This window comes from Gorilla gorilla, chromosome 11, assembly GCF_029281585.2.
Source record: "Gorilla gorilla gorilla isolate KB3781 chromosome 11, NHGRI_mGorGor1-v2.1_pri, whole genome shotgun sequence".
In the NCBI taxonomy this organism is placed as follows: Eukaryota; Metazoa; Chordata; class Mammalia; order Primates; family Hominidae; genus Gorilla; species Gorilla gorilla.
In genome coordinates this window covers 92,262,624-92,275,983 of record NC_073235.2, presented here as the reverse complement: position 1 = coordinate 92,275,983, position 13,360 = coordinate 92,262,624, and the positions used below count along the sequence as shown (strand labels likewise).

Genomic DNA, 13,360 nt, shown 5'->3' with positions numbered 1-13,360 from the left:
AACTACAAATGCGACAGTCCTGAGCTGGAAGCATGACTCGCAGGTTCCAGAAACAACTGAAGCAAAATGAGCAAAAGGAAAAAGATTAATGAAATCAGAGGTAATGGAGGCATCAGATCTACAGAGGTCAGCAAACTACAGCCCATGGCCTTCTTGTTTTTGTAAATAAAGTATTATTGTTTATGGCTACATTCACACTACAACAACAGAGCTGAACAGCTGTAAGAGAAACTATACGGCCCTAAAAACCTAACATGTTTACCATCTGACTCTATACAGAAAAAAATATACTGACCCCAATAGAGAATTCATAGTCCGCTTATAAAGGTTTTGATTTTACTCTGAATGAGATGGGAACTAATTAAACACGAGTTATATGATCTGACTCACATTTTTACAGAATCACTGAGCTGAAAATACACTGAAGAGGGTAAGAAGTAAGCAGGGAGAGTCCATTAGGATACTATTACAAAAATCCAGGTGATAGATAATGGTGGCTTGGACCACAGTCGTAGTCACAGACATGGTGAAAAGTCGTTAGATTCTAGATATATTTTAAAGGTAGACCTACGGAATTTACTCTGGAATCAGATTAGAGTGTGAGAGAATCAGCAGCGAAGAATAACCCTAAGGCTTCTGGTTTGCTAACTGGAAAAACAGGAGTATGACTGTCTGGCAGCATGAAGATTAATGCTCATGAATTTACAGAGGCACTATTCAGCATGGGTGTGTGTTTTCTTCCCCTACATACTGGCTCAGATACCAAAATGATGACCAGATGGATTTAATCAGGATTTAGTCAAACAAGTACAATTAAGTAGAAAGGACCAAGAGAACTGACAGAGTGCCCAAGAGAAGGATGATAATGATGGACCACAAAATTTAAGCACGGTAAGGAGAGAACCAAGGACACCAGGGGACAAGAAACAGTTAAAAAGCAGTAGGAACAATGGATCACAGGTCCAACAGAGTCTAAGGATTGTTGAAGAGAGTAAGATGGAGAGGCATCAGGTAGTGATTAGAGAAGGAACACATTAACAATGAAATTATGGAGTGAGTGTGGTTTTGGGCAATGACAAGGTCTACGGTATATTTATGTTATGTTTACACACTTTCACATCTTATCTCATTTACATCGTAACCTTCTTCAGAGTGCAAGCCATCACTTAACCCTTCCAAAGCACCTACTCAGTACTCTGAGTATAGTTGGTGGGAGGAAGCTACAGTAAGGGAGGATGAATGATGCATTAAAAATTAAGATATGTGAACTGTAGTTCATCCTCTACTATATTCAATGTTTAAGTCATTGGGCAATCCACTAAAACTCTTGGGGTCACATAAAGATAAAAGGGGAGGTGGACAGGATTAAAAACACTATTTGCTAAAACATTTGAGGCAAGACAAAAAACACTTTCAGTGGTCTTTTCAGATGTAAAGATCTAAGGATCCTTCTACGTCCTCTTTTTTTTTTTTTTTTTTTCAGAGACACATTTTGAGCTGCTTTCTCACAGTGAATTGAACTGTTTACCAATCAGTGAACTCTGTCATCAAATGTTTAGAACATGCTTTTTAACTATGGTTTTGACCATTGCGACTTATGGCAGAGTTTATATACAAAGGTTGAAAAGCTAAGTTTGGGCATGTTTCTTCAGAGATGCATTGTGAGCTTATTTATTACAGTGAACTTAATGTTTACCAGTAAACCCTATAATCTAGTTTTTTCATCTAGAGCATGATTTTTAACTATTTTAATTTTACCACTGTGACACTGTGAAGAGTTTACATATACAGGTTGAAAGCTAAATCTGAGAATGTTTCTTCAGAGATACATTGTGAGAGACGCTTTATTACAGTGAAGTATTTACCAGTGAACTCTGCAATTGAGTGTTTAAAACATTTGATTTTAAATTTATAATTGACGCACAATAATTACACATTTATGAGGTACAATGTGATGTTTTAATGCATGTATACATAGTACAATGATCGAATAGGGGCAATTACCCTATCATTTCAAACATTTCTCATTTCTTTGTGATGACAACATTCAAAAGCTCTTCTAGATATCTTGAAATACACAATACACTGTTATTTGCTATAGTGTCCCTACGGTGTGACAGAATATAAGAACTTATTCTTCCTGGGCCGGGCGCAGTGGCTCATGCCTGTAATCCCAGCACTTTGGGAGGCCAAGGTGGGCAGATCACGAGGTCAGGAGATCGAGACCATCCTGGCTAATACGGTGAAACCCCGTCTCTACTAAAAATACAAAAAATTAGCCGGGCGTGGTGGTAGGTGCCTGCAGTCCCAGCTATTCGGGAGGCTGAGGCAGGAGAACGGTGTGAACCTGGGAGGCGGAGCTTGCAGTGAGCCGAGATCACACCACTGCACTCCAGCCTGGGTGACAGAGCAAGACTCCGTCTCAAAAAAACAAACAAAAAAAAACTTATTTTTCCTAACCATAACTTTATCCCCATGGACCAACCCCTCCAGCTTTCCTCCTTCTCCCTCCCCTCCCCAGCTTCTGGTAACAACTATTCTGCTCTCTATTTCTATGAAATCAACTTTCTTAGATTCCACATATAAGTGAGATCATGTGGTATTTGTCTCTCTGTGCCTGGCTCATTTCACTTAACATAGTGTCCTCCAAGATCATCCATATTGCTGCAAACGACAGGATTTCAGTCTGTTTTATGGCTAAATGGCATTCTGTTGTATATACAGTGTATACGCATGATATTTTCTTTATCCATTCATCATTTGATGGGCATTTAGGTTGAAAATCAGTATGTCAAAGAGATCTGCATAACCATGTTTATTGCAGAACTTTCTACTTTTTATTATTTTATGATTTCATATATGAACTCAGTAGAACTTCTAAGTAAAAATGTGAAATTCCAATTTTCTAAGAAAGAAATGAAGTGCTCAAGATATACATATGTAAACACCCTTAAAAATCAAAGAGTTTTAGAGTTAAAAAGGGCCTTAGAGATCATGTCATTGACTTTCATTGGCCTAATCTCAAAAAGCTACATTTGTACAGGATTCTCTGGGTATTATTGTTTGGAAGAGAAATCTACAGTGCTGGAATAGAGGAATGTGTGTCTGGGTTAATAATAAGTACATAAAATGTATGTGGTTAGAGGATCAGTAAAGGAACAATTATGTTGTTCTATTTGACTGTTAATAGCAACAAAATACATTAAATTGACAGCTCTTAAAGACTGTCCATCAAGTGTTTCCCCTCAACTGCCTCAATCAGGTTGACATACTGATTTTCAACCTAAATGCCCATCAAATGATGAATGGATAAAGAAAATATCATGCGTATACACTGTATATACAACAGAATGCCATTTAGCCATAAAACAGACTGAAATCCTGTCGTTTGCAGCAATATGGATGATCTTGGAGGACACTATGTTAAGTGAAATGAGCCAGGCACAGAGAGACAAATACCACATGATCTCACTTATATGTGGAATCTAAGAAAGTTGATTTCATAGAAATAGAGAGCAGAATAGTTGTTACCAGAAGCTGGGGAGGGGAGGGAGAAGGAGGAAAGCTGGAGGGGTTGGTCCATGGGGATAAAGTTATGGTTAGGAAAAATAAGTTTTTTTTTTGTTTGTTTTTTTGTTTTTTTGAGATGGAGTCTTGCTCTGTCACCCAGGCTGGAGTGCAGTGGTGTGATCTTGGCTCACTGCAAGCTCCGCCTCCCAGGTTCACACCGTTCTCCTGCCTCAGCCTCCCGAATAGCTGGGACTGCAGGCACCTACCACCACGCCCGGCTAATTTTATTTTTATCCATGCAGTCTTTATATGATTCTTTATTAGTTCTAAAGAAGATGTATCAGTGACTTAGCTTCCAGGAAGGGCAATGGACTAGAATTGTATATGTGAATACAAGTGAAAATATACTCCCTAAATACATAAGAGGTCACCAAGGAATTCAAAAGAATGAATTTTATTAATAAATATTATGAATAAGGTCTGAGAGAGGCCAGAGTGTTTAAAACTAGTGTTTCATACACTTACTATTTTGGCTTTAACACTACCTAATTAATTTAATATTCCATCCTGTACTATACACTCAGTATTAAGGGGAATATAGATGAACTAGATGCAGCCCTCCCTCCTATAAAAGGCTGTCAAATAGGAAAGAAAGAATGCAAATAGTGCTTCTATTGCACTATTGCACTGTGAAGAGTTTACATATACAGGTTGAAAAGCTAAATCTGAGAATGTTTCTTCAGAGATACATTGTGAGAGACGCTTTATTACAGTGAAGTATTTACCAGTGAACTCTGCAATTGAGTGTTTAAAACATTTGATTTTAAATTTATAATTGACACACAATAATTACACATTTATGAGGTACAATGTGATGTTTTAATGCATGTATACATAGTACAATGATCGAATCGGGGCAATTACCCTATCATTTCAAACATTTCTCATTTCTTTGTGATGACAACATTCAAAAGCTCTTCTAGATATCTTGAAATACACAATACACTGTTATTTGCTATAGTGTCCCTACGGTGTGACAGAATATAAGAACTTATTCTTATATTCCTAATAGTGCTTACAAACATAAAACTACACTAAAACTTGACTTACATGTCTTTCATCTTTTCTATATTTCACAAAATTTAGGTGAAAAGTAAAAGAATCCTTAACAAAAGAACACATGAAAACCATTTAATAAATTTAGTAATCATTAATTTGTAAGTAGCCAAAAAAAAAAAAAAAAAGACGCCCAAACCAAACCATATTGATAATCAGCCCCAAGCTAATCTTAAAATATATCTGAAAAGATGTCCACCTTCTTTAATTAAAAAAGAAACAAAAACAAAACACACCCAAACTTTCCAGATCGGCACTGGAATAATTCGTTCCTAAGGAAGGGGCATTTGAGCCACACTCCTGAATTGGAACCTCTCTCTGATTATACTGACTCCACATTCCTGGCTGGGATTGGGGGAGGGGAACTGACCCTTAACATTGGTCCAAATGCGGCAAAAGACTTTTCCTTGATTCCCCATAGCACAGGCGAAACAAAACTGGGACATTCAAGATGATCAAGTAAAAGGTTAGAGAAGGATAAAATGACCATGGAGAATATCATGAGTGCAGGGGATATATATTATAGGGCATCACTTATTTATCTTCATCTTATAAACCAAATCTTCAGCCACCACTCACTACCAAATCTCCACGGCCAGTTTTTTGGGTCTCTGTTCCTGGTTAAGGGCCTGCATCTTCCCAGATTAACTGAATTCAGAGATATTCAACCCTTCGGAGCTGACATCATTCTTACAGACCACAAAACATACAAAGAAACAACAACAACAACAAAAACAAAGACAACACTGAAAACCAACATCTCAATAAGCCTTAATGCTCATGTGATATAGAAGTGGGAATAGGAAGGAAAACATTCTTTAATTCATGTCTCTCTTTCCTAACAGTTAAAACCTTCTTTTATCAATGACATCCAATTCAGCGTTTGCAATACCAGTGGGCCTCTAATTACCAAAACAAAATTCAATCAAAACAATTCTTAAAACCACAAATAATATTTTTGGAAAAGCAAGTATGCACACAAATCAGCAATTATAATGTATATAGGAGTAGCCCTTATTTGAAATCATACATTTCACATTATGTTCTGAACTAGTGGTCTATGAAATTACGCATTGTCATATGAAATAGCTAAGAATACTAAAGTGGTTTCAGATACTATAATATTGAGAAAAACTGTTAATTCTGCAAAATAACTACTTTATAAATAAAAATATTTACAGTAGGACCTCACAGGGATTCAGTTATTTCAACTAAAGCTTCTGTAGTGCTCATCTAAGGAATGGCTCTAGCAGTTCTCCAAATAATATCTACTTTAAATAAACTCACTAAATCCACTTGTAAATTATTTCCCTTTGGCTGTGTCATTATTCACTATGCTTTCAAGGAACATGGTGATGAAAGAAGAAAAATACCTCTTTCTAACATAACCATACTGGCAAGAACATCAACATTATCAGTATTCAAAGAATGTCTTGGCAGGTTAAACCTTCATAAAAAGAAGGAACACTACCTAATCCAAGTTATCAAAATAGCAATAGTACTTCTTGTATTATGCGCAATATGATTGTTTGTTTCTAATGCAGAAAAAAATAAAGACAACAATATCGTCAGGTTTAAATTCTAAGCAGACAAAAAAATTCTTTACAAAAAAGTACATATAGAATGATGAAAGTAGGCATGCTTAAAAGAAAAAGGCTAAGAGCAAAGTAGGACTCAATGTTCAAAGAGATTTATAGTAACATGTCATTGCTATTTTGGGAGGTTTAACAATATATTTTAACATTTTAAAGGTGCAACAGCACTATTAAGAAATATAAAAATAAAAAAATCTACTATGAGAAAAAAGCTTGAACATAAATAGCTTGTTCTAATTCAGTCCATGATTTCTCTCTATAATAGCTAATACTTAATTTTACAAAAAGACTTTTAAAAACTTTATATTACTTTCACAGTATAATCATTTCAACATACTCTCCAGGATTTGAACTGCATCTGAAATTACTGAAGGCTATAGAGGAACTTGTGTTTGCTAAATATAAGTTCTGATACAGTGTCCTCTGAAAATAATAAAATGTAGTACACTATAAATACTGCTTTCCAATTTCTTTTTTTTTCCTAACAGAAAACTACTCATCATATGAACAGGTTTAATGTAACATGGAATGCAAAAAATTAGAAACATTAAAGTATTTAATTCTTCAACTTTAAAAAATAATTAAAATAAATAAAATAAAAACAGGATAATGACCAGAATAGTGCCATTATAATCACACTAAAAAGTAAAGCTTCCATCAACATTTTATGAATTTGACAAATCTGGTACAATATATTTTTAAGTATTGTTTCAGTATTGTATTTCACTCAATTTTGTGATACTCCATTTTTGAAAATCCTGTTACTCAGAAGGGAGGCTTCAGATACCCATGAAAAGAAAAAAATCAAGGTAGAAACACATACGCTGAGGTTTGCTAATTCACTGTTTAAAAAGTACCTTAGATGTCCCACCATAATTGCTCTTAGGTGTTTTTAACAAAGGAACAGTTATAATTCACAGATAAGACAAGTGGTACTTTTTATCTACGTAGACCTATATAAACTTTTAGTAAAACATTTAAATTGTTTTACTTTTAATCTTGTCAAATAATTTTCATTTCTTCTACTTCTTTAAAAGGCTGACCAGGTTATTTGCCTGTATTGGGATCAACGAATGTTGGACTACACTATGTTTAGTTATAATAACAAATTTATCCAGCCTGACTTAATATGTGGGAAACGATACACCCCTAAGTGTACTGAGATGTTTCTTTGAAACAAAAAGATTTAATTTTATGCCTGTGATAAAAAAACAGCCTTATTCAATATATACTTTTTTTAAATGAGCAACACGGCAGACATATAACTCCTTATTACCCATACTCTTAACTACCAAGAAATGAAGCCAAACTTTTGGAAAAATACAATGCAAGAAAAGATTCAAGTTTAAAATATATTCCTTTGGTTAAAAATCATCCCTTTAATCGAACAATGAAAACACTTGGACACAGGGTGGGGAACATCACACACCGGGGCCTGTTGGGGGGGTGGGAGAAAGGGGGAGGGATAGCATTAGGAGATATTCCTAATGTAAATGACAAGTTAATGGGTGCAGCACACCAACATGGCACATGTATACATATGTAACAAACCTGTACATTGTGCACACGTACCCTGGAACTTAAAGTATAATAATAAAAATAAATTTAAAAAATAAAAATAAAATCTAAGCAGAAAGCAAAACAAAACAAAACAAAAAAACAAAAAAACCCAAATCTGTGAGTTTTTTCAGTTAAATTTTAGGAGTAACGGGGTATTTGTTTTTAAAGATCCAAAGTTTTAAAGGTGACTGCCTAGTTTTAGAGATCAAGACATGAATTATATAAAATAAAATAAAAAAAGAAAAAAAGACATGAAAAAAATCCCCTTTATAATATTCATTTGTAATCTAAATTCACAGCATTTCCCACCAGCCCAAAGTAATCTCGTAGATGTCATTATACTTGTAGTATTACAATGTTTTTTCAGTCTAGTATTTATGGAGGTCACTCTGCTGCAGCAACAAAATATTTTAACTCTAGGAAGACTGGAGCCTTGTAGCATTAGCTCCTTTGACAATTTTCTTGTAAGATTTTTACTCTAGAAACAGACACATGTAGTTTTCTTCAGATACAGTATATCCAGACTTTTTATAGAAACCAACATTTTGTGGTAGACATTCAAGGGTAATCTTGTAACAGTTCAGTTTCTTGCTTAGCAAAGTAAGGGTTGATACTAAAAATTAGCCAAGCTGCTTTCCTCTGCATTCATCACTAACGACAACATCTTCTACTCTTCCTCTCTTAGCACAGGAATGGATGGATTTATGTTCTATTATCAGAGTTGCTGTAGCAACAATCTGTCCTAGAGTCACATCTTCTACAACTGTAACATAATCCCCAGATTTCTTCATATGCTCAAAAGATTTCATAAACTGTTCAGGGCTGACAACTCCAGTCTCGGTCAGCTGACCCAATACCTTAAAAAAAACCCTCTATTTAAGTCAGCAGTACAAAGAGGCCACAAAATCAAGCCTTCTCCAGGATGTGTTGGGGAAATGGCTGGAGAAAATGTAGCTGTATTCTGCCTCCAGTCCACTTCTTCGAGTAGACTTGGGTCAGACATAAGAGTTTCATCAGGTTTCATCTTTCTAGTAAGGTCGGTAGAGGCCCCGCAGTCGGTGCTCCTACCCAGGCGCATCGGACTCTCCCCGACCAGGGTGCACAGCAACGGATCCGGATCCGACTTCAGCGCCAGCCCCACCTCCTCCTCCACTGCCCGCGCCACAGTCGGCAACCGCGGCCCACATGTCCCGTGCCAACGCCTCCACTCTGCCTCTGCCCTCTCACGCAGGACCACGCGCAGGCAGGGGGAGGTGGAGGCCCGAGGCGCCACCCACCCCGCCCGGAGCGCGAGTGGCAGGGCCCCTGCTTTCCAATTTCTAAAGAAAATACCCACATTGATAATCTTACATTGGTTGGGAAAATGATATAAACCTCTCAAAAAAACTTAGAAGATACATATTTGACTTGAAATAAGAACTCTCATGTCATTTCAAATATTTCTAATATATTCATTTTTATCACGTGAAGTAATAATCTTGTTTTTACCTATTATTTATTTATTTATGTTTTGGAGATAGAGTCTCACTCTGTCGCCCAGGCTGGAGTGCAGTGGTGCGATCTCAGTTCACTGCAACCTCTGCCTCCTAGGTTCAAGAGATTCCCCTGTCTTAGCCTCACGAGTAGCTGGGATTACAGGCATCTGCCACCACACCCGTCTAATTTTTGTACTTTTAGTGGAGATGGGGTTTCACCATGTTGGCCAGGCTGGTCTCCAACTCCTGACCTCAGGTGATCCACCCGCCTCGGCCTCCCAAGGTGCTGGGATTACAGGTGTGAGCCACCGGACCCAGCCTTCACTTATTATATTTTCTAACTCAAAAGATTTCTCTTCCACTCACTTTTCTTTTCTTTTTTTGAGACGGAGTCTCCCTCTGTAGCCCAGGCTGCAGTGCAGTGGCGCAATCTCGGCTCATGGCAACCTCCCTGCTTCCCGGGTTTAAGTGATTCTCCTGCCTCAGCCTCCTGAGTAGCTGGGACTACAGGCGCATGCCACCATGCCTGGCTCATTTTTGTATTTTTAGTAGAGACGGGGTTTCACCGTGTTAGCCAGGATAGTCTCGATCTCCTGACCTCGTGATCCACTCACCTCAGCCTCCCAAAGTGCTGGGATTACAGGTGTGAGCCACTGCGCCCAGCCCACTTTTCTTTTACAAATATATAATTCCTATTTCTCTTTATATTTTACCTTTTTCATCTACTTTTCCTTCCTAATTATTATGTTCCTTCTGATGTTGGTCTTTTATTAATTTAGGGACAAACTTTTTATTACTAAATATCCTCTGGATCCAGAGGTCATAGGGTTATTTTTATTAATAGGATGAGCCTCCATCCATCATCAACATCCTAAGGAATCATAGCACGGTGGCACTGGAAAGCATCTCAAGGTATCATTTGGTTGAGCTCTATGCCAACAAGAACAGGTTGCTATTCTTATTTTATTTTAAATGATAAAAGATTTTGATCAAAAACATTCTACCATGGCTTTAATAAAGAATCTTCCTGACAATAAGAAAACTGGATCAAAAAGGGTTCTGACCTCAGCACTATTACTGTAAAATATAAAAAAATTCCATTAGTTGCTCTGAGCTTTAAGTTCCCCCATATAAACAGAGATAATGCTTTCTATCTCACAAAGTTATTGTAACTGTTCTGAAACATGGGAAAAAACTATATAAATGTAAAGTAGTATTAAAATAGGAAAAAGGGCCAGGCATAGTAGCTCACACACCTGTAATCCCAGCACTTTGGGAGCATGTATTGCTTGAAGAGGGTGCATTGCTTGAAAGCTCAGAAGTTTGAGACCAGCCCAGGCAACATAGGGAGACCCCCCATATCCCTACAAAAAAAATTAAAAATGAGCCAGGCATGGTGGTACACATGTGTAGCCCCAGCTACTCAGGAGGCTGAGGTGGAAGGGATTGCTTGAGCCTAAGGCTGCAGTGAGCTGTGATTGTGCCACTGCACTCCAGCCTGGGTGACAGAACGAGACCCTCTTAAAAAAGGAAAGAAAAAAAAAAGGAAGAGAGCACGGGAGAGTGCAAAGCACTCTGAAGGCATGTTAAGTTTCAAATCCCATCTCAATTTACTAGTCGCACAACAATGAGCAAAGTATTAAACCTATCTGAATTCCATTCAGAGAACAACTGCAAAACTGATATGACCCCTACATCACTTGGTTGTTGCTGTGAGGATTACAGAAAACTAATACACCTAGCACAGGTCCTGGCATTGTGTAGGACCTCAATAGATGTTAATTCCCTATTCCCCATCAGGTTTCCACATTGCTGTGTAGTTTGCTTTCCTGCAGGATACCCATGTGAAATTTCATTAGATAAACAGAATAATTAGAAAATATATAAACCTTTCTTTCCTTTAAGATTCACCAAGCAACAAGATGACTACCTTCTCTTATTGGCGCTTTGAAAAATGGAAAGAAAGGAGCTGGAGTTTTCCTTAAACTCAAAAGCTTCTGCACAGCAAAAGAAACAATCAACAGAGTGAACAGACAGCCTGCAGAATAGGAGAAAATATTTGCAAACTATGCATCCAACAGAGATAACATCCAGAATGTATAAGAAGCTCAAAAAACAAAAACAAAAACAAATAATCCCATTAAAAAGTGGGCAAAGGACATGAATTGACATTCCTCAAAAGAAGACAAATGGCCAGCAAGCATATGAAAAAATGCTCAACATTACTAATCACTAGAAAAATGCAAATTAAACCACAATGAGATATCATCTTGCCTTAGTCAGAATGGCTATGATTAAAAAGATGAAAAATAACAGATGTTGGTGAGGATGCAGAGAAAAGGGAACGTTTACTCACTGCTGATGGGAATGTAAATTAGTATAACCTCTATGGAAAACAGTATTTTTAGTTCTAAAAAAACTAAAAATAGAACTACTATTTGACCAAGTAATCTCCCTACTGGGTATCTACCCAAAGGAAATCATTATACCAGAAGAACGCCTGTGCTCATATGTTTATCACAGCATTATTCACAATAGTAAAGATACAGAATCAACTTAAGTGCCATCAACATATAAATGGATAAAGAAAATGTGTATGTATACACAGTGGAATACTATTCAACCATAAAAAAGAATGAAATCATGTCTTTTGCAGCAACAAGGATGGAAATGGAAGTCATTATCTTAAGTGAAACTCAGAAAAAGACAAATACTGCATGCTTTCACTTATAAGTGGAAGCTAAACCACATGTATGGACATAGAGTGTGGAATGATAGACAATGGAGACTCACAAAGGTAGAGAGGGAGGAGGGTGGATGATGACAAATTATTTAAAAGGTAAAAGGTATGTTATTCTGGTGATGGATATACTAAAAGCTCTGACTTCGCCACTACACAACATATCCATGTAACAAAATTACACTTGTATCCTCCTGACACACACACTCTTCCAAAGAATCAACAGTGTAGAGGGTGAAAAATGTCACTAAACTGTGAAGTCTTTAAAGGAAAAGAACCAGTCTTACTCATTTTCATATTTTGAGAATCTATCACAGCACCTGATAAAAGGAAGCACTCAAGCCATTTCTTAGATGAAAAACGTCTGCTGGGGGAATCCCTGATTTCAGAGATTAAGAAATGAAAAGTTCAATCAGATCATATAGATATTAGGCAACAAATTAAAGATACTCTTTATGTAATAAAGATAAAACTAGATAAATGTGGACTAACATTTTGAAAAAAGACTCTTTACATGTTGTCTTTGGGCTGCTATAGCAAAATACCATAAAACTAGGTAGCTTATAAACAATAGAAATTTATTTTTCACAATTTTGGAGGCTGAGAAGTCCAAGATCAAGGTACCAGATGACTTGGTATCTAGTGAGGTCCCACTTTCTGGTTCATAGGTGGTGCCTCTGACTATGTAGTGGCCTCCTCACATGGCAGAAGAAGGAAGGCAGCCCTCTGAGGTCTCCTTCATTTTAAGAGCATGAATTTCACTCCTCAAAGGCCCCATGCCCTAATAACATCACATGGTGATTAGGTTTTCAACAAATAAATTTTGTGAGGGCACACAAACATTTAGTCATAGCCCATATCTAACTGATTTAGAAAGTATACATTGTTTGTTTATTATATCATATACCCAGAAACTTATAAAGATAAAATAATGCTTACCTTGTTATGTACAAAGACAATCCTTAAGTCAGGTTTAAGGATACCGTAGCTCATGAGGAGATCTTGGATCTTTTTTATTTCATCTTTACATTTTTTTGCAGTTGAGTAAAACTGCTTTCTTACAGGTAGATTCTTAAATAATCTTAAAGCAGTTACAGTTGTACCTGTTGGCAGACAAGAGAAAAGCATATTTAGATTTGGAAGGAACGTCACAGATCTTCAAATCCGTATACAATTTGTAATTAACCCCTTCTATAACTGAAGGTCTCCTCCTCCAATTCTAGAAACCCAAAGGCTCAACTTTGCAAACTACTCTGATTCCATGCTAGACTCTTCTATTTGTAACAAGACTGACCTACGAAGTATGACCTCGTCTATGTGGTCTAAAGAAGTATAATCTTACTTCTATCACTGCGTAGAAACAT

At 36.9% G+C, this 13,360-nt stretch overlaps 1 protein-coding gene and 1 pseudogene across 10 annotated transcripts in view; both read right to left on the bottom strand.

Moving 5' to 3' along the window:
* Nucleotides 1-13,360, bottom strand: part of PMS1 (PMS1 homolog 1, mismatch repair system component) — a 94,168-nt gene that overhangs the window by 47,354 nt on the left and 33,454 nt on the right. For all 10 annotated transcript variants that reach the window (XM_019022020.4, XM_055379219.2, XM_019022021.4 and 7 more), the window contains one exon: nt 12,936-13,099. In XM_019022020.4, coding sequence (XP_018877565.3) covers nt 12,936-13,099 — 164 coding nt within the window. The remainder of the gene's footprint in view (nt 1-12,935; nt 13,100-13,360) is intronic.
* Nucleotides 3,813-11,410, bottom strand: LOC129531914 (glucosamine 6-phosphate N-acetyltransferase-like; annotated as a pseudogene).